Source organism: Lygodium microphyllum, chromosome 28 (genome assembly GCF_053477565.2).
Source record: "Lygodium microphyllum isolate KBCC chromosome 28, Lygodium_microphyllum_v1.1.10, whole genome shotgun sequence".
Taxonomy (NCBI): domain Eukaryota; kingdom Viridiplantae; phylum Streptophyta; class Polypodiopsida; order Schizaeales; family Lygodiaceae; genus Lygodium; species Lygodium microphyllum.
In genome coordinates this window covers 79,142,019-79,164,630 of record NC_141162.1, presented here as the reverse complement: position 1 = coordinate 79,164,630, position 22,612 = coordinate 79,142,019, and the positions used below count along the sequence as shown (strand labels likewise).

At 45.2% G+C, this 22,612-nt stretch overlaps 1 protein-coding gene across 4 annotated transcripts in view; it reads left to right on the top strand.

Moving 5' to 3' along the window:
• LCBK2 (Diacylglycerol kinase family protein) overlaps positions 1–22,612 on the top strand; it is a 216,327-nt gene that overhangs the window by 141,474 nt on the left and 52,241 nt on the right. For all 4 annotated transcript variants that reach the window (XM_087670321.1, XM_087670319.1, XM_087670323.1 and 1 more), the window contains one exon: positions 6,241–6,312. In XM_087670321.1, the coding sequence (XP_087526447.1) occupies positions 6,241–6,312 (72 nt within the window). The remainder of the gene's footprint in view (positions 1–6,240; positions 6,313–22,612) is intronic.

The following is a 22,612-nucleotide window of genomic DNA, read 5'->3' as shown; positions in this document are numbered from 1 at the left end:
GGCCTTCAAATTGATTGCAACCTATCAAATATTGCCCAGGAGCTATGACCTATTGCTAGGGATGCCAGAATTTGTTGTGGCCAACTATCAGTTTTGCTGTCGCAAACTCCATGAAGCCTCAAATTGCTGCTGCTTGCTACTGATTGGTCTTCTCCTGCCTAGAGCTACCTTAGAAGATTCTCCAATGGTTGTAGATCAGACCAACAACATCTCCTCTCTCTTTCTTGCAGACTGAATGCACTGAATGCCTCTTTGCAACCTCTAAAAATGTTTTTTAGTCTTGCATGGGTATTTTTGCCAAGTGGCAGTCTTCTAAACTCACTGTCTAGTATTATACTATCATTTAATTAGTTTTTAAAATGTTAAAAATTTAAAAATTAAATTCTATGCTTCTGACCCTACCCAAAATTAAATGTATCCATCCATAATTTAATTGGCTAGGCCATTTGCAACTTGAAGTGGTCCCCTACCTTTGTTGACTCTTAGATTGGCATCAATTAATCAATTAATTCTAGTCCCTAGTGTCACCACTGGCAATTATTAATCAAATCACTGTTCTGGGGTCACATCTAATATCCATTGACCACTAAAACCTAGTCAGCATAACTTATTAGAACTTTTGCCTTTGACTTCCACTCCATCCTCAGGGTCCTTGACTTGTAACTATGGAATATTTGCCATGTGCATCACATGTGCTTAAACAACCTTGTATATTTGATTAATAATTTAATTAAATGTTATTAGCAAGATTAAAGCATCTCAAAATTTGAGGTCCTTGTGACAGACCTACCTCTTGAAATCCTTGCAATTGTCCTTGATTGCACTGCATTGTGCAATCATACTTAATCAATTAATTCTAGTCCCTAGTATCACCGCTGTCAATTATTAATCAAACCACTGTTCTAGGGTCACATCTAATATCCATTGACCACTAAAACCTAGTCGGCATAACCTACAAAACTTTTGCCTTTGACACCCATTGTATCCTCGGGGTCCTTGACCTGTAACCATGGAATATTTGCTATGTGCATCACATGTGCTTAAACAACCTTGCACATTTGATTAATAATTTAATTAAATGTTATCAGCAAGATTAAAGCATCTTAAAATCTGAGGTCCTTGTGACCTACCCCTTGAAATTGTTGCAATTGTCCTTGATTGCACTGCATTGTGCCAAAGGAAAAGTACATTGCACTAGAATTTCCATAAGGTATCACAGTCACAACATTGGGCATTGTTGTCCAACCATGCAATGTGCCCCAAATCTATTGAAAATTTCCAACCATTATATATATAATATAAAATTGAAAATTAGTCGAAAATTGTTGCTAGAGATCCATTTGATGTAGCCATAACTCATGTTTCTGAACAGTTGTGACTTTTAAAGCATGGTAAAGCATATTCTTAGCATAAATGATGGCTGAAATTGTCAATGGCATTTACTAACATGTTGCTGTCCATGGAACCGGCTATAAACCATTGAAAATTGGGTATAAAGCGATCATTTGTTAATATGAGAATTGATCACAAATTGTGCAAATGTGATTCCAAACTGATCACAAATTCATTGCAACAACTGTAATTAATCCAAAAAGTGATCAAAAACTGATTTCAAAAGTAATCATAAACGGTTCTCAATCTAATTAAAGGAAGAGTTGAAACTCATCAGAACATTTTCTTAAAATTGAGGCAAAAACTGGTGTCAAACTGATCATAAGTTGATACAAAGATATAGTTTCAGTGCTTAGATGAAACTCATACTCATCTGCAGTAGCCTTATGGCAGACATACTGTCAACAGAGTACCTTGGATGTATGCTAAATACATTTGAGATCCACTACATACGAGAGCTATCCACAACTGGAGGAGTGAAAGTGCTACCTTCCCCTTGAGCATTAGGTAATACTCCGGATCCTTGCTCTGTTGAACCTGATTGAGCTCAAACCAAAGTTTGCTCTAACTGAAAAGTATCTCGGTAAAGTTGCAATAACTAAGGGTGGTGTGCCAAGTCATCCTCTTCCATCGACATTGCATTGATTGGTGAAACTAATATGCAACATTGCATCGAGTTGACTAGTCCCTCATATGTACATAACATGCTAAGAGCACCACATGCATAAGGAGACATTCTTATTCTCATACTTTGGACCATTGCAATGTAACTTATATCGCAAACGAAAGGAGTACAACTGAGATCCTTTGATCTCCTTTACTAATCCAAGTGAGTAGTAAGCCTCCAAACCGATTTGCCCCTTGGTTTGCTTGGGGATTGGCCTTTCCCTTGTTTCTTCAAAGACAAATTTAGCCCCAAATTTGACATTTGGCTTGTTGGTCTCTTGAATCTCCCTGAAATTTCTCAATTTTAATTGTTGGAATTCAAATCCTAGACTCTCAATTTTGAGCACACATTTCGAGGCGACTGTCAAAATCCTAATTTCCATTTAGGGTTTACAGCAAAGATTGATTGGAATCTCTTTCTCTGATGGCTTAAGCTGTTGGAAAATGCTGAGATAACTTGAGAGATGATTGGGAGATGAGAGAGAATGTTGTAAAGGGAGAAATTTTAGAGTTTCATCGCGAGAAACATTGAAAAACTCTTGTTGCCTTGCTTAAATAGCCATGGAAGTTGTCACCCATAGGTTAGGATTACCAAAAAGATTGTTGCCCCTTTTGTATGCTGTGATGTGCACTGGAAAGACCTTGGGCTGCTATCACCTACTCCTAGAGGGCTCTAAAAGTTCTATCACGTATTATAGGATTGATCCCTAGTGGCTACAAATGTTTATCCCACTTGCATGGGCAATTTTTGCCAAGTGACAGCCTTGTAATTCTATTTTGTGATTTGCACCAGAAAGACCTTGGGCTGCTATCACCTGTTTCTAGAGGGCTCTAAAAGTGCTATCACATATTGTAGGATTGATCCCTAGTGACTACAAACGTTTATGCCACTTGCATGGGCAAGTTTTGCCAAGTGACAGCCTTTTAACTCTATTTTTGGCATTATCCAACTTATTAAATTGATTTTCAGAATATTAATTCTGAAAATTAGTTTAATAATTATTTTAGTGCTCAATAATTTAATTTTACCAGCCAATAATTAAATTGGCTAGGCCAATTTGTATTCAAAGTATTCATGAGCAGTTATCAGCCCTTAGATTAGTACTAATCAATTAATTAATTAATGCCTAGTCTCTAATGTCACCATTGACATTAGTGGCCAATAAATTGGTCTAGGGTCACATCTAATACCAACAGACCACCAAAACCTAGTCGGCATAACTTATCACAATTTTTGCCTTTGACACCCATTGTATCCTCGGGGTCCTTGGCTTGTTACTATGGAATATCTGCTATGTGCATCACATGTGCTTAAAAAACCTTGCACATTTGATTAATAATTTAATCAAAGCATCTTAAAATTTCACGTCCTCATGACACATAATATGGGCTTCTAGTCAATGTGACTATTTAAGTGTAAAAGTCTTAGTCATTTGAGCTTTCTAGTCAATCTAGCTACCCGACTAAACTTTTAATTTCTCTTATTACATTGATTTGAACCATTGAGCCAATATGTCTTGGTAACAATTGATATGCAAAAGGTTGGTTATAGACCTCTTGTTTCTTCTTTTGCTGCATACTTAATATTTAGACATTCTTCTTTCTCTTCTTCCATTGCATTCTCATATAGGTATAAAGCATATCAAGATAATTCTTTATGTATGTTGTTCTACTGTCTACATATTCTCTTTGGCACTAATATTTCAGACTTCTGTTCGAGTTAAGAACCAACCATTTAGGATATCGTTGTTCTTGCTTGGTTTAATTGCATGGACTTTCAATGTTCCCTTGATGCACGAGCCTTCATATTCTTGAGCAGCGTTGGAGCCCTCTGCAAAGGTTGAGTTTCGGGAAAGCCTTTGATGCAGGCGGTATAGGAGCCCTCTCTTGAGACTAACTTTAGGCACATCCTCACTACCTCGGTGGTTGATTCCCTCACCACTCTTCTTGCCGAGGTGCTTCTTTTTCTATTTTGGTTACCTCTCTCTCTTAGTTCTTCCTAGGTGGTGGATTGCTAGCATTGGAACCCTCTTTGAAGTCGAGGTTCAGGCACACCTACGTCATTTGGTCAACACAAGAGCCCTCTTTCAAGGCTAAGTTTGGGTGCATCCCAACTACCATGGTGGCTGATTCTCCTTCCAGCTCTTTTAATTTTGGGGCTTTAGGTCATCCTTTCTCCTCTCATTAGGCTACTCTAGGATCTTCATTAGGTACTCAATACCTTAGCTTACATAAGCTGCTCCCCCTTTGGCATCGACATCCATGGTTTGAGAAGGGGTTGCTTTCCCCACTTGGTAATTTCAGGTTTCGGCTTGTTTTTGTTCTCTTTGACATCCACATCCCTTCCTATTATATCTATCATGCATTTCATTCTTCTATGTAAACGGGCTCTTGGAAAGTGAACAATTCTCCTATGACAGCATTGTCCAAGTGACACATTGCTGCATGAGCATGCTCCTCATTGCATTATTGTTGGCATTAGCATTGTGTGTATATGTTGGGTGTTTGGAACATATTAAAACTTATGAGAGTAGGCATCCCTCCAAATGAAACCCCATGAATTGTGTAGCATGATTCCTTTTTAACTAATCGAGCAAAGCATCATGGGGTTCCATTGGTCACTTAGGATCTTAAGTAGCTACCCAACCAGCTTCCTTATCTACCCCTTCACCTCATCATACTTCTCCATTGGAACCCTTGGCTCTGGTTTTGTGCTTTGGTTTGACTTTTGTATGAATTAATGAACGGTGAGCCAATTCACACATTAAACCATAACAAAAAGAACAAACAAAAGAAACAACAAACAAACAAACAAAAACAAAAAAATCTAAGTCCATTATTGCTTTTGTAATCATTGCAGACCCCAGGGCTGTCCACTGTGACACTCTTGGTCTAATGTCTGGATTTCATTGGGGTGACCTGTTGGGTGATTGGAAAGAAGATATCCATGGGCTCTATGACCCTGGTAGGTCCTTGGATACTAGATAGTCTTGGGTGACGCCATTCTACCGTGGTCTCTTTGGGGTGGAACCTTTTGGGTTGGGACCAAAGCCTTCTTTTTACTTTCTTTGGTCACCTTTTGGGCTTGGAGGGGGTGGTGTCACAACACAAGAAATCCACACTTCATTAATATGACTGGCTTAGAAAGTCTATATAAAGGGACTGAGTGTGCATTGCAACTTTCAACCCTTTATCCCTTACTGTTCCACTTTTGTGCCAACTCTCCAACCTCTCCTCGTCTAGAGGCTGTTGCTAGGCTGCTGCATTGCTGTATTTCTCATTAGGCCCCCTCATACTACTGCGTGTTGATTCCCAGCCTGTTTCCCTGTTTTTGTCAGCCCTTTGTCCTCATTGATCCATTCCAGATCTGGTGCGTAAAAGTGTCATCTTCATCTATTCTGCTGCCCGAGTGCTCTATAACAGATTTCTGCATTGACATTGGTCTGCACTCAGAATTTCCTCATAGAGGATGACTGTGTTGGAAACAGAGCAATTCATGATGCGAATACCATGGAGTCTATATCACAAAGGAATGATTCTGGCCCATATTGGCACTCTTGAAGTGATTGGCAAACTCAAGGGTTAAAGTAAATTTCTATGTGTAGGAATGAAGATTACTGTGTTTAAGACACTCAACTCAACAAAAATCTCTTTCTCCTCGCTACTTTAGATGCTTACTAGAGGTTAGTAGACTGATTTCAACAGAAAGACAGTTGGGGGGAGGGAAGGATGAAATGCAAAGAAGGAAGAAAGGATTGAAAAAGAGAGTGCTTTTACAATTCCTATTTTATAGATTCTTTTGTATGGAGATGTATATTAAAAACCCTGACTGAATGAGTTTGGCTGTTTGATTGATTGTGTGCTAGAACAGGCTTTGAGAGAGCATCATTTTCACGCATGATTGCTGTAGGGTGGTTGGCTATAATTAAATGTTTGCAAATGCTATAGCCTACACAAATTAAGATAACTGTTAAGGCAGTAGCCTTCAGTGCTTATTTGCCGATGAAAGAAGGATTCAGTCTGTATGTAATATACTGTATGTTTGTTTTTCCCTACTTGACAGGTAATGCTTTCTGAATCCTATTCTATACTACATGTTCTCATAATGTCTAGTTCTCTGTGACTTTCCCTGACAATCAAATATTTATCAGTTGTTCCCTAAGTTATGTTAATTTTGAACAGGTCGTCAATGGATTTTTTGAAGATGGTAAACTGATTGAAACCAAGAATGGTGGCCCAAAAACAGCTCTTGGGGTAAGTGATTGAAAATGGAAATGTTATCCCAGTTGAAAGAGTGAGTGCAGCTTGTATGTACTGAACTCAGCATATGCTTGGTTTTAATTTCAAAATTATTTTTTTAGTCTCTCGTTTGCAAGTTTTTAAACCTCTTTTGTTGTTTGATATGAGGTCTTGGGACTTAATTGCTAAGCACTATGTGCTAAATACATTAATAGTCATGGTGCTTAATTGTTAGTGCCAAAAGTGTTGAATCTGGGATTGTAATGTGTCCAAAAAGCCAAAGTTTCTAGATCAAGGTTCTTCTGAGGATTTTGGTGAGGTTACTATCTCACCTTCTTCTGAGATGCCTCAATGCTAATGTGCTGATCTCAGACTTGAATAGCTAGTTGAACAGAAGAGGTCACTTCATCTTCTCTTCAACATTGACTGGAGTAATCTGGTGAATTCGAATAGATATTGATCTTTAACCTCGGATAATATCAGCTGCAAATCTGACCTGAAAACCTCTCCCAAACCCTGTAGCTTGGATTTGCTGGAAAATCCAGTGAATGCTAGGCTGTCGTTGTCTTCCATTAGCAGGAGCAAGTGCCTATAGTCTCCACAGCAATAACTTCTTCCATGGCTCCTTGCTTGGAAGAAGGCCCCTCACTATAAGCTTCATCAGCACTACATTGCTTTGATTGTCTAGATCTGTGATTCCCAACGTCCCCTAGATTTGGGCTGAATGATGACATTCTAGGCTATTTTAGCCCTCATTGGGCTTCCATTTCCACATGATGAAATCAGATTATTGATGAGCCGCTTCAGTTGGCCAATGTAGGACTTGGGGAAGGTCCAACAAAGAAGTAATATACCATATCGTGGCAAGCAGAATCTGGTAGTCACCACCACTCAGGGAACCTAAGTGAAGTTCTCAAATGGCCTCTAATCCTGCTGTTGAGTGTATCACAACCCAAAAACCATAGGTTTTGGTCACTTGATAAGAGCTCCTAAGGCTGCAAAAAGTCTCCATCATAGCTATTAAGACCCTAAATTCTCCTCATCTCCATCTGAGTAGACAGTTGTGTCATCAATGAATTGTACATCGAAAAGCTCCTCAAAATTTCGGATGGGAAACCTGATGCCACGGATGCATGTAGATTTCTTTCTCAAGAAAGAGTAGTCATTGCTATAGATAGAAAAAGTAGCGATACATCTGGGCAGCCCTGTCTCTTTGATCTTTGAATGCTGAATCTGTCACCTCTAGAATCACCAATGAGAACTTGGCTATGAATTGAGGAATAAAGGGCTGCTATGCCTTCAACCCACTGCTCTAGAAAACCCATCCTCAGCATGGTGCCCTTTAGGAACTCCAAATGATCTTTGTCATAAGCCTTCTCAAAGCTGAAAAGTAATGGAATGAGGTTTTGTCTCTTAGAGCATGCAAGTGATGTGCATTCCTAGAAAGTAAAAAACTTGTTTAGGATAGTGTGCTCTCGAACAAAACTTGTTTGGGTGGGGTAGATGATCTCTAGCACGAGAAGAAATAACTTGAGATTTATTGCTTTATCTAGGATATTATATTGTAATTCCAAGCAAAGTAATCAGACTTCACTAAGTATCTCCAATCTATATCCACTATCTTTGAGAACAAGGTGAATCAATCCTTTAAACAACTTCCTTGGTATCTCTTGATGCCATAATCTCTTGGAAGGTTGGAAGAATGTATTGACTAGGTCCTAGTAGCTCAAAAAGGCCTTGTCCAATCCATCATCCCTTGGGCACTTTGCCTGAGGGCAAGGGTATCAAAGCGTCTACAAGATCCTCCTTTGAAAAGGTGGCCCTTCTTGTGTCTCCTCATACTCTTACTGACCACTCTTCTAGTAGCCTTGCCAATGCCAGTCTTGGGAGCTCAAGGAGTTAAGACCTCCAAGTAAAGCTGTGTTTGCCTTTGTCAGATGGTTATCGTGCTGCATGTATACCATTTTTGAAGTTCCTTCCGTCGCGCTACTGCTGACGCCGTCATGCCCCTTGCGCTACCCCCCGTTTCTCCCACGCCCCCCCCCCCCCCCTTCCCCCCCCTTGGCGCACTGTGCCTCCCCCTCCCGTCAGGCAATCCCCTCTGTCCGTCGGGCCCTCGCGCTGCCCCCCTGCCCTCGGCCCCTGTCCTGTCTTGCCCCCCGTGCTGCTCCCGTCTCTCCCACATGCCCTCCCATGGCGTGTTGCGTCCCCCTCCCTACCAAAAACTTGCACGTCTGCCCCTCCTTGCGACTGCCACCAATATCCAGTGAGCCGCCACCACCTGGGATAGAAGTCCCCTCCTCTCTACCATTTCAACATTGCTACCTCACCTGCTACACCACCAACGCCTGTAAATAGCGAGAGACCAAAGTAATCGACCCCCCCCCCCCCCCCTTCTCCCCCCGCGCGGCCCAATTGCTCCCTCCGTCTGTAGCAACATTTCCCCCCGCTAGCATCGCAGCTTGGTTGGTAGGTCCTCATTAGGAACGCCCAATGGAAACTTTGGTTAGACGCCGTTGCATTCTACGAGTGTCCCCCTAGTCAAACACCTTGCGTATCGTCCTCTCTGAGGAACAACTCTTAGCCGTCTGTGCCATAGAGTTGGAACTGAAAGAAATAGTAATCTTTGGTCAAGTCATAGAACACTCTCTATCCAAGGCCCAACTTTGGGATTGGCTTCACTCCACGCTACGCATTGGCACAGCGTAGATCGCGGAGGTAGTTCTCATGGGTCAAGGGATCTTCATGGTTTGACTCACCTCCGGGGACGCAACTTGTGAGCTAGTGGATAGCTCATCTTATGCCTCCATGAAGGGGGTCATCTATATGGTTCCCTTGTATGGTGGCTTCAGAGTAGAGGAATTCACGCCCCACAAAAAGTTTCTGAGACACCCGGTCACCCTGCTATTCCTCGGATTGGCAGTAGAGTATTGTCAGTTAGCGGAGGACTTTGGACGGTTCGACATAGTTCTTCTTGCCTCCTTCGTGGATGGAGTGACAGCCACAGGAGTCCCGAAGGTACGGGTGGTTGTGAAAGATACAAAGAACATACCTAAGTTTCTAGAGATTGAGGCAGGCAGACACTCCTTTAGGCAGCAAGTTATTGTGACTGGGTAGCCTGAGCGGTGCATACGACGCCATGACTTTGGGCATTAGGCAACAGATTGTACACGCTTCAGAGCCAAGGTGGCTCCGCCAGTATACTCGTAGGTGGATGCTGATAGCGATGACAGTGAGGGAGACAGCAGGGGGGCCCTAAGTTAGCCCCTCAGACACGGCCACGGTAGCAGAGAGCAAGAGGGCGAGTAACGGACCCCCGGCACAATACTTTGTAGTACCCCCCCCAGCTCTTCCGCCCTAGCAGGATAACAAACCTCCACCTCCACCACCCACAAAGGCATCACAGGCTACCCCACCCGAGATTCCTCAACCCCCATACCCACCCCTCATGGATCCCCCCTAATCCTATCCCACAGCCTCATGGGTCCAAAAAGTGACTATAAATGGTTTTCAAGCTGATAAAAAATGAAGCTGAAACTGATCACAATTTGTCTTAAAATTGAGGCGAAATTCATGCTAAATTGATCATAAGTTGATGCAAAAGTATAGTTCTAGTGATCGGGTGAAACTCATACTCATTAGCATACATCTCACAATGACTAGTACACTGAGTAGTAATCTCATGGCAAACATACTGTCAGCGCAGTACCTTAGATACATGCTGAATACATGTGAGATCCACTACATACGAGAGCTGTGTGCATAACTGGAGGAGGGGAAGTGCTACCTCCCCCTTGAGCATCAGACAATACTCCGGATCCTTGCTCTACTGAACTTGACGGAGCCCAAACTAAAGTTGGCTCTAAGTGAAAGGCATCTAGGTAAAGTTGCAACAACTGAGGATGGTCTGCCAAGTGATCCTCTTCCATCCATTTGGCATCCATTGGTGAATAATTTTGAAATTTCACCAAGTATCTCTTGGAAACTTTACCTTTGACCTTTCTTTCCTTATGTGCCAAAATCTGCTCAGGTACCAAAATCTCATCTAGCTTCTCAACCTCAGGCTGAATTTCAGCAGGCATATCCTCTGGCACATCACCATAAAAAGGCCTCAACACAATGACATGAAAGGCATTGTGTATCCACCAAGGTGGAGGTAATTTCAGCCGATATGCCACATCGCTGATCTTCTCCAACACGTGGAAGGGCCCATAGTATCTCATACTCAACTTCAAATACAATCTATCTCTTCCTTTCATCTTTTTCAGCCTTGCCTTTTCAAAATGCAGCAATACATAATCACCCTCTGCAAATTGCAAAGCACGTCTGTGGCGATCAACTGCCCTCTTTTACTTTTCTTGGGATCTTTGAAGTGCATATTTGATCTTTGCATAGGCTACATCCAAGTTTTCCACATAACGATCAGCCTCAAAGGTCTTATCCTTAGTTTGCAGAATAGGTGGTATCTTCTTGCCACCCTCAAGCACCTCAAATGGAGCTTTGCCTGTAGAACTATGCACTGTGTTGTTGTAAGCAAACTCAACCAAGGGCAAATACTACTCCCACTGTGTCTGGTGGTCTGAAACATAGCACCTTAAAAGATCTAACACTGTGGAATTTGCTTCCTTAGACTGACCATCTATTTGCGGATGGAAGGATGATGAGAATTTCAGCATGGTACCCATATTCTCAAACAAGCCCTTCCAAAATAAATTGGTCAGTCGGAGGTCTCGTTTACTAATGATCGACTCTGGCATACCATGATACTTAAAGATATGCTGCAAAAACAATCATGCCATATGATCAACCTTTGTATTCTTTCTCACTGGAATGAAATGGGCTTGTTTGCTAAACTTGCAAATGATAGTCCATATCCCATCATTCCCTGTAGGTGTCTTAGGAAGCTCAAAAATAAAGTCCATTTCAATGCTCTGCCAAGGTCTCTCTTTTTTTTTTTTGCAAATAAAAGATGGCCAATTATATTACTTCAGAAAAAACCTGAATACAAGGAAGTACTCATGCTCAATAGACTAGCTGGAGCTAATGTAGAGTCACATATATATTAAGTATACAAGCCTCTTAGGGTGGTCTAGGGGGAGATGGGGGCAAGAAGCCATGGAGGGGTGTATCACTATCTGGGGATGTCTGCCTGCATCACGAGAAACAGATGCTAGCCACTCCACAAGTGCACATGAAATGAAAACGGAGCTCTTGTCAAGCTCGAGACTCGCCCTGCACTTGGCCCTATGGGCCATGGAGAGAGTGGATGATGGAGGTCCAGAGCTCTGCTGAAGTCGCATGTACTAAAAGTCTTTCCCCGCCAAAAACCTCCTGACACTGCGCCTTCCAAATATGCCATCCAGTAAGACTCCCTGTGATCTTCCATACCTCGAAGTGGTCTGCTGTGGGCTCCAGTACCTGACGGATGGGTAGAGCCTTCAAACCAACCATTGTGCATGACCCTGCCTCAATAATGAATATCGTGTCTTGCATCCCAGCCTCATACAGAAAGGGTGACAGCCTTGGCTAACTGGCTACCAGCAGAAAGCTCCCCAAATGGGCTTGTTTGCTAAACCTGCAAATGATAGTTCATATCCCATCATTCCCTGTAGGTGTCTTAGGAAGCTCAAAAATAAAGTCCATTGCAATGCTTTGCCAAGGCCTATCTTTTTTTTTTGCAAATAAAGGATGGCTAATTATATTACTTCAGAAAAAACCTGAATACAAGAAAGTACTCATGCTTAACAGACTAGCTGGAGCTAATGCAGAGTCACAGATATATTAAGTATACAAGCCTCTTAGGGTGGTCTAGGGGGAGATGGGGGCAAGAAGCCATGGAGGAGGGGTGTATCACCATCTGGGGATGTCTGTCTGCATCACGAGAAACAGGTGCTAGCCGCTCCAAGTGCGCATGAAATGAAAATGGAACTCTTGTCAAGCTCGAGACTCGCCCTGCACCTGGCCCAATGGGCCGCGGAGAGAGTGGATGATGGAGGTCCAGAGCTTTGCTAAAGTCACATGTACTGAAAGTCTCTCCCCGCCAAAAACCTCCTAACACTGCGCCTTCCAGATATGCCATTCAATAAGACTCCCTATGATCTCCCATATCTCAAAGTGGTCTGTTGTGGGCTCCAGTACCTGGCGGACGGGTAGAGCCTTCAAATCGACCACTGCGCATGACCCTGCCTCAATAATGAATATCCTTTCTTGCATCCCAGCCTCATACAGAAAGGGTGACAGCCTTGGCTAACTGACTACCAGCAAAAAGCTCCCCATGAGATATATCCAAGAGTGGGTGCTATACGGCGGAGGATGCAGCATGCTCCTTTCCACACGAGTTGCGCCGCCTTACACGACCAAAGTTAGTGCTTTAGGGACTTCAGAGGCTGTTGTGTGCAACGTTTACAATCTCCCTACTTTTGCATCTAAGCTAACCAACCTCCCACTGCCAGGCCTCCATATACCACCAGCCATAGGAAATATGGTGTCCTCCATCTATTTCATAGGCAGCGCCAAAAGGTTCGTTGGAAAGCCTCCGTGATGCTGTGCTTCGCCCAGTGTCTGCTGTGCGATGGTGCCCAATCCATGTTCTCTTGCATCAGTACGTATCTGCCAATCCTAGTTGTGTACTCTAGGAACCTCGATGGCTTCTTGGCGACAGCAGTGGCCGGCCATAGCCACTCTCCCGGATGCCACTCCAACTCAAGTGGCTTGCCCTCCCAAATCCAGAGGCGCCACTCCCTGAGCTCCTTCCAGAAGACATAAGGGTCCAACTGCCATGTCTTCCCCTGAAGGTCAACCACTCGAATCCTCCTCCATGGAAGGATAACTATCCCCTCATCCTGCTGCCCTCCGTCAAAGGCCAGACGCTTCCCCCCCCCCCCCCCCCCCCCCCGTATACAGTAAAGAAAGTTCGATGTGGGGTGTCTCCCACTCTACCTGCCACCTATAGGGGGATACCTGCTGGTGAAAACTTGGCGGCCCATACCTCCCTGGGCTCTACCAGCTCTCGTCTTGGGAGGGCAAGCCACTCCTGAGGTATTGCTGCTTCTATCTCCCTTCTCCTCAGCTCAACTCCTCGTTGGCAACCTAATGCCCGTTTGCAACACCTCCTCGTCTATCATTCTATACACCTCCTGCCATGTCCTGATGGTACAAGCCGGGCCATCCAGCCCACTGGATGTGGGGGCACTCACCAATCTGTACGCCCTCTCGATCTCTGACCTGGGAATTCCAAATCACTGATTGGCGGTCTATCTCCTCCTGGCAGCTTGGGGGACTCTGAAATACAGCCTTATGGAGGCCCTGGCACACACGAAGCAGATTGTGTAGGAAGGGGGATCTGGGAGGGGGGGGGGGGGTGATCTGGGCTGTCGTGAAGATCCATCTCAAGGACGGCCTCCAATCACCACCATACCTCTGTCTACACTCCTGGAGACCCTCCTGCAATAGGACCTTCCAGGTCTCCCTCCTGGTGTGGGGCAACGAACTACTAGCTTGCCCAAGAGGGCCATACTGTGATACTGTGGATCTATGATCCCAAGCCCTCCCTTTGATCGATTCCAGATGATGGTCGCCCACGCCGCCTTTGTCCGGGGATCCCTGGAGCCATCTGACCCTGCCTAGAGGAAGTTCCGTACTAGGCAGCGAAGTTGTACTACATAGGACAAGGCGAAGCACCAACAGGAGGTGATGTACCAAGCTGTCGCTAGGAGAACTTGGTTAACCACCAGGGCTTGGCGTGCTAGGGAAAGGCGAGCGGTACTCTAGTGGGTCAGCTTCCTCCGAATGGAGCCAAGGACTAGAAGAAATTGCTGGGTGGGAGTGATGTCGAGTCCCACATGGAACCCTAGGTAACGGATGGTTTGCCCTCTGCACACCCATCTAAATCCGAAGTGAACGTCCCACACCGTGCTAGAGAAGGAAACCAACCAACTTTCGCCAGTTGATTTCGCTCCCACTGCAGTACAGAACACCTCAAGAGCCAGTCTCACTCTCTCCAGCATCAACTCATCGTCCTCTACGTAAAGTGCTGTATCATTTGCACTGAGTCGAATAGCTCCGTCTTCTCTCTCACTGGAAGTTGAAGGCCGCGTAACCCGCTCACACGTGACTTGAGGAAGTGAGACATTGCCTCTACAAAGAGTAAGAACATGTATAGGGCCAGGGGGCAGCCCTGGCAGACCGATCTCTCCAGTTGAAACTCCTCCCCTCTTTGCCACCTATGAGAACCTTGCTGGTGGATGATCTGTAAAGTGCTGAGACCCCACGGATCCATGCCTGGGGGAAGCTCAACCTCACCATAGTGCCCTCTAAGCAATCCCAGTCCACCTTGTCATAGGCTTTCTCAAAATCCTTGACCATTGTATTGGGCCAACTCTATTGCCTCAAAGAAGGTGAAGACAATTTCTAGGATGCTCCTATCCTGGACAAAGCCTGTCTCTGTGTCATGAATGATGTCTGGAAGCACGGGGCGGAATCTCCTACCGATCATCTTTGCCAGTGCCTTATTGGCCATTGACAACAAGGTGATCGGTCTCCACTGGGATAGCTCCAACCGGTCTCCCCCTTTGGGGAGGAGACTCATAAGACCTGCCAAAAAACTCCTTGGCATCCGTCGAGAAGAGAAAATTTCCTGGAAGGCCAGCAATAAGGGGTCCTTCACCACCTCCCAATAGGTAGTGAAGAAGGCCTTAGAGAGGCCATCCTCTCCTGGGCATTTTTACCCGTCCTGTGTATGGAAAGCCTCCTCTAGTTCCTTCTCTATGAAGGGGGTTAGGAGGAAGCATCCCATCTTCTTTTTGACGAGGGACGGGACGTGATCCTAGACGTATTGTCTACATCGCTGTCCTTTAGCTGAAGCTGTCTCTTGCTGGAAAAGGTGATTGTAGTAGTTAATGGCAATCTCCATCACCTCGTTTGAGCTAGAATGAGTCTTTTCATATTGATCCCGAAGACTGCATATGCCAATGCCTATTTGGAATAGGCAAGGGTTGCAATAGCCTCGGCATCTTTTGCCTATCATCCTTTACCTTTTGGCATACGATACATGTCTTAACAAACTGTTCTACATCATGCCACAAAGGTAGCCAATAAAAGAAATGCTTCACTGCCTTGACCGTGGCATCAATACCTTTGTGTCATGCATATGGAGGAACATGACTTTCAGTGATAACTCTAGGCCTTAACTGCTTTGTATCACTAGGTAGTGATACTTTTTGCAGTTGCTTTTCTTATTTACTTATATAATTTTTTTTTTCTTTTCTTTAGTTATTGTTGCTTTTTACCCCCACAAGTCTCTTGGATTAAGCCGGGATCTTTGCATGGCCAGAAGAGGTAGCCATTGGGACAAATTGGACTAATGGTTTGTTTGAGCCTTAGGATAAGTTCCATATTGAATGGACACTGTGAAGAATAGAATGCCAGTGGTTTGCGACTGTGTGCTTAGCCACTGGAGATGGTGCAAGACAATGAGCCTAGCCAAGACAGAAGATGCACATGTAAGAATGCTCACGGAATAAAACTCACCGTAATTGAGCCACATTATACTTTTTGATATGGTTGCAATGATAAAAGTTGCTCAGAACAACTTGAGGAATGTAAGGGTCACCATCCCTAAAATTGAGAGAGTTACTATTTTTGGACCCCAAAATTTGTTCGCATCATTATCTTCGTTTTTGCACGAGGATTAATTCATTGGTCTGTGCCGAGGTCAAATTGTGCACCGAACATGGAGAATTTTAGACTAGGAGGTGTAAACGGGAAAATTGTTACATGTATGCCATGTGGCATAAATTCCCAAAAGGGAGAGAGAGAGAGCATTTTAAAAAAACGTAATAGGCATAAGGGGCAGAGCTGAGGATGAAGTTTTGAGGAGCTGAGGGCAGATTGTTGGAAGAATATCAGCTATGGAGAGTACTTCTTCGACTTTGACTCACGTACGGAGGTAGAGCTTGCTCACTTTGGTCAACTCTCTCTCTTCTCAGAGGAAATGCTTTGCATGATGGGCTGATTGCATCGAAGGGTTTTTCAGCTCTGATTTAGTGCTGTTTGTGGGACTGTTTTAATGTTGGAATGATGCTTTCCTAAAAGGGATACAGAAAATGCTTTCCTAAAAGGGATGTTGTTTTGGACATGCTGGACGGTAAGAACATTGAATTTAGAGATCTTGACAGTAAGAATAATGAATTCAGAGTTCTGTAGATTGCAATTCTTCACATGAATCATTGAGTTATGGTTACAGAAGATGCTTTCCTAAAAGGGATGTTGATTTGGTCATGCTGAACTGTCCTTATGCAGCTGGGATTTACTCAAAAAATATGAAAACCAACTGTTCACAAGTTATGTATTTTGGAACATTTCATTTTTGTAACTTTCTATCTTTTAATTGATAAAGAAATACCGAGAGGGGCGTTAGTCTTCGGGGCCAATCTGGTGTTGAGCGAGAGAGTGAGGTTTATATTTGTGTATGTGTGTGAAAAGACTAGGTGTTAATTGAAGGAACTACCGCTTTATGTGAGTCATAGACCCGTTTCATGGTTCCATCCTCAGGATTTGAATTCGTTTCTGTAAGAATTTAAGCTTGGACAGTTTTGGGTGAAAAGACCATACACACAAGTTTTACAGAGATTACATGGCTAGAGAGATAGCAGACGTGGATAAAGGCAAAGGAAAACTCCCTCATGAAGAAGAGAGTTCTTCTTTTGCTCATAGACACCGAAGAGAGAGTATTTGAGTTAGACTAGTTTCATGGTTCCATCCTTGGGATTTGAATTCTTTTTTGTAAGAATTTAAGCTCGGACAGTTTTGGGTGAAAAGGCCATACACACAGGTTTTACAGAGATTACAGGGTTAGAGAGATGATAGACATGGATAAAGGCAAAGGAAAACTCCCTCATGAAGAAGAGAGTTCTTCTTTTTCTCATAGACACTGAAGAGAGAGTATTGGTGCACAGGTGTCAGCACCGTCTAGAACCGACATTGAACCAAAGGATGAGGAGCAAGAACAAGAGGACTTGTTTATGGCACAACTCCTTAGTATGGTTGGCTCTTTTTAACAGCTTATAAAGAATCCTCGGATGCAAAAAAGTTTTAAGTCACATAATGAGGATTCTCAGGTTGAGTCATCACATCACACCTTACTCAAAGCAATGGTATACTGTGCCTAAGAAAAATGGATCTTTACGATTCATTCAAGATCTACAGCCTGTCAATCGTGTCATAATCCGAAATGTTGGTTTGGGTCCAATTGTTGATGAGTTTGCTGAAGCTTTTGTAGGTAGAGCAATTTATTCTATGGGCGACCTATATTCAGGATATGACCAATTTGAGCTTTCATTAGAAAGCCGAGACATTACCACAATGAAGACACCTCTTGGATTGGTCCGCATGTACACTCTACCACAAGGTGCAACAAACTCCGTAGCCCATATGATGTTGCACTCCATAGCCCATATGATGAATGCTATGCACAAAGTCTTAAGGAAGGCCATGTGCATCACATAACATGAGAAATCCCAAAATTTCAAATGCAATTTCTGTTGTACATGTACCCACGGGCATAAAGTTCGACATGAACGGTCAAAAGTCCCAAAATTTTGTGTTCAAAGCGTCAAACACACATCTGCATTTCCTCTGTCATGCATAGGACTGTCCAATTTTGCCAAAGTAAAGCAATTTCAGCAAAACCCCCAAGTTTTACCAAGTGTTGATGTCCAAATTGCGCGGAATTCAACCTGCATGTACATAAAATAACCAAATGCTACACAAATTTTGCCCAAACTGCAAAAGCCCCAAATTGCACGGGGTCCAATGTGCCTCAATGTCAAGAAATGGGGTAAATTTCAGCCCAATTTGTTCATGTACATTAAAAGCCCCAAATGTCGGAGGCAAGATTTCACAAATTCCTGCAATTTTTGAGACAAATTTGCTTGTCCTGCATCACAATTTCCAAATCTAAGAAAAGCCCCGATTTTCTGGGCCAAGATTGCACAAATCTGCACTCTGTGCTTCCACGTGTGAAAGCTCGTCAGAGGGAAAAGGGGATAAAAGAGATTTTAAAAAAAAACCTGAATTTTGAAAAAATGTGACGGGGAGGGGGGTGTGTTGACCCGTTGGCTTGGGTCACGCTGGCGTCTCCAGCCTATCGTGTGGCTCCTGTCCGTTGCCCCATGCGTCAGCGCCCTGCTGGTCCCGCTGTGACACTGACTGACGTAGGGCTCCTGTCGACGTGCTCGCTGTCCGTCCACCTGGTCGCGTGTCGTCAGCTTGTCTGACTTCGCCTAATGCAATTTCTACCCGTCTGCCCGTCTGGCTTCATTTGTTGTGCCCGCAATACCTACAACAACAGTTGCGTACTCTCCAACATCCACGACTTGTCGTGTGCCTTGTAGTGACGACTGCAAACTGTCGTCTGCTACTTGTCAAATCTGCCAATTGCTACCCACCTAGGACACTTGCAACTCCTAAGGTGTCTCGAGGAGCGTGTGCTCCTTGCCAGCTCTGATACCAGTTTGTTGCGCCAGGTGGCGTGAGGATCAAGACACGCAGTGCTTAGACACAGCAACAGAGATAGAGAGAGTGCAAAGTAGTGAGAAGAGTGAGCACGACTTGTGGGTACAATGACGAGTGTACCAGTTTAGGTTTTTTAGATAGATATATGTATGAAAGTGCGATGTGCTAAGGGTGTGTTCACACCCGTGCACATATAAAAGGCAGGATGACCCTTTATTCCCAACAAGTCACGCTCTGCAGGAGATCAGATTTGCAGCCTCTGTGATCACTAGGGGAGGATTTTCTCTAGCCCAAATGAGGTGATGGAGATTGCCACTTACTACTACAGACACCTCTTTCAGCAGGAGATAGTCTCAGCCAAAGGATAGCGTTGAAGATAGTAGGTCTGGGACTGCATTCCGTCTCTCGTCATAGAGGAGATGGGATGCTCCCTTCTAGACCCCTTCACAGAGAAGGAATTAGCGGAGGCTTTCCATGCACAAGATGGGCAGAAATGTTTGGAGAGGATGGTCTTTCTAATGCCTTCTTCACTACCTACTGGGAGGTGGTGAAGGACCCCCTACTACTGGCCTTTCGGGAGATTTTCAGCTCAAGATGGATGCCAGGGAGTCTATTGGTAGGTCTTGTCAGTTTTCTCCCCCAAGGGGGAGACTGGTTGGAGCTATCGAAGTGGAGACCGATCACCTTGTTGTCAATGGCTTGTAAGGCACTCGCCAAGATGATTGATAGTTGACTTTGCCCCGTGCTTCCAGACATCATTCATGATACACAGACAGGTTTTGTCCAGGATAGGAGCATCGTAGACAATGTTTTCACCTTCTTCGAGGTGATCGAGTGTGCTCAGCACAGTGGTCAGGGATTGGCTGTACTCCTCCTGGACTTCGAGAAGGTCTATGACAGGGTTGACTGGGACTTCTTAGAGGGCACTATGGTGAGGTTGGGCTTCTCCTAGGCATGGATTTGTGGGGTTTCTGTACTTTATAGATCGGCCACTAGCAAGGTTCTCATAGGTGGCAGGAGGGGGGAGGAGTTTCAGTTGGAGAGATCTGTCCGGCAAGATCGTCCTCTTGCCCTATATCTGTTCTTACTTTTTTACAAAGGCGATGTCCTACTTCCTCCGATCACGTGTTAGCGGGCTATGTGGCCTTCGACTTCCAGTGAGGGAGGAGACGGAGCTGCTAGATTCAGAGTATGCAAATGATACCACCCTTTGTATAGAGGATGATGAGCTGATGTTGGAGAGGGTGAGACTAGCTTAGGAGGTCTTTTGCACTGCAGCTGGAATGAAAATTAACTGGCGAAAGTCGGTTGGTTTTCTTATAGACTTGGACTCTAGCACGGAGTGGGGCGTCTACTTGGGGTTCAAATGGGTGTGTAGGGGACAGACCTATCCGATACCTAGGGTTCCGGGTGGGGCTCGACATCTCGGCTGCCCAACAGTTTTTGCCAGTTCTTGACTCTATCTAGCGGAAGCTGACCTACTGGAGTATTGTCTGCCTTTCCTTAGTGGACCAAGCCCTAGTGGTCAACCAGGTCCTCCTAGCGACGGCTTGGTACATAGCCTCGTGTTGGTGCTTCTCCTCGTCTTGTGTGGTTGAGCTTCGCCGCCTAGTGTAGAATTTTCTCTAGGCCGGCTCAGATGGTTCCAAGGATTCTCGGGCCAAGGTGGTGTGGGCGACCATCATTCGACATCGGTCTGAGGGAGGGCTTGGGCTCATCGATCCAGAGTTCCAGAGCCTGGCCCTTTTGGGCAAGCTAGTAGTCTGTGGGCTCACACTAGGAAGGCAAACTGGAAGGTCCTTTTGCAGGAGGGCCTCCAAGAGTGCAAACCGAGGCTTGGTTGTGGTTGGAGGCCATCCTTGAGATGGATCTTCACGATTGCCCAGATCACTCCACCCAGATCTTCCTTCCTTCGTAGCCTACTTTGTGTATGGCAAGGCTTGCGCAAGGCCCTAATTTAGAGGCCCCCAGGATGCCAGGAGGAGATAGGCCATGAGCCGGTGGTCTGGAACCCCTAGGTCATAGATCGGGATGGGATACAGACTGGCCCCCACATCCAGTGGGCTGAATGGGAGGTTGGCCCTACTCGTACTATTAGGATGTGGCGGGAGGTGTATAGGATGGCAGATCAGGAGGTGTTGCACGGGCATCAGGTTGTCAGCGAGGAGCTAAGGTGAGGAGAAGGGAGATTGACTCAGCAATCCGTCGGGAGTGGCTTGACCCCTCGATCCGAGAGCCAGTGAAGCTTGGTGAGGTGTGGGCTGCTAGATTCTCATCGGCAGGTAATAGGTAGAGTGGGTGGTGCCCCCTACAGGATTCTCTTCACCATGCAAGATGGGGGTTGTTTGGTCCTTAACTTAGGGCAGCAAGATGAGGAGATTGTTGCACCTCCCTCACCTCAAAAAACCCCACTCAACCCACCTCGGCTGACCCCCCATGACACCCCCCCCCCCGGCCGCCTCGAAAAAAAAAAACAAAAAAAAGCTTTGCTCCACTCACCCCACCCCATCTCAAAAAACCCTGCTCAACCCACCCCACCTCACCTCCCACGACATGGCACACCCCTCTCCTCTCAAAAACTCCGCTACCACCCCTCCCCCCCCCCCCCCCTCCCCCTCCTAAAAAAACCGTGCTCCACAACATGGCACACCCCATGATATGGCACGCCCCACCGCCCTTCCTTGGAGGAGGATTTGTGTGGGTTGTCTCTAGGGGAAGACCTGGGGCCTGGACTCTTGTGTGCCCTGGGAGGAGTTCCGGGAGTGGCGCCTCTTCATATGGAAGAGCAGGCCAGTTGATGAGCTGGAGTGGGACTATGGAGAGTGGCTATGGCCGGCCAGTGCAGTCGCCAAGAAGCCACTAAGGTTCTTGGAGTACATAGCCAGGATTGGTAGACATGTACTGATGCAGGAGGACATGGATTGGGCGCCTTCGCATAGCAAATATTGGGCAGAGCACAACATCAGAGATGCCTTCCATCGGACTTTCTGGTGCCGCCTATGGGACAGCTAGAGGCCAAGGAGGGTGTCATATTTTCTTTGGCTTTTGGCACATGGAGGTCTGGTGGTTGGGAGTTGGTTGGCCCAGATGCAGCAAGATGGAGGGTGTAAGCGCTATCCACAGCAGCAATTGGAAATCCCAAAGCACTGCCTTTGGTCTTGCGAGGCGGCACATCTTGTGTGGAGAGGAGCCCGCCGTATTCTCCACAGTGTGACACCCAGCCTTGGATGTATTTCGTGGGGGGCTTTTTGTTGGCAGGCAATTAGCCAAGGCCATCACCTTTTGTATGAGGCCGGGATGCAAGACACGATTTTCATCATTGAGGCGGGGCTTGCACAATGGTCAGCTTGGAGACTTTACCCAGTTGCCAAGTACTGGAGCCCACAACAGACGGCTCAAAGGCATACACCTTTGACGCGCTAATTGATAAGGGATCTAACTATAATATCTTAACATATGATCACTGGACCACTATTGGTCAACCCTAATTTCAACCTGTCAGATGGGAGAGGATCGAGGTGCAGCTGAAGTGCAGTAGACAGTGTGAGAGTGAGAGACAGAGTTGAGCACGACACCCAATTCAATAGTACTGAATAGAGTGTGAAATGAAAGTACAAATGATAACCCTTATACCTTAGGGTTATAAGGGGCTGTTCACACCCGAACACAGTAAGTGCCCGTAAGTGTGCACCACAAGCACATACAAAATAGTACACATAATCTGGGGGAAAAAACCTCTCCTACCGAGAGTAAAAAGTGCCCCAGTGTCCTAGTGATCACCCGCACACTCCCATATGAGCGT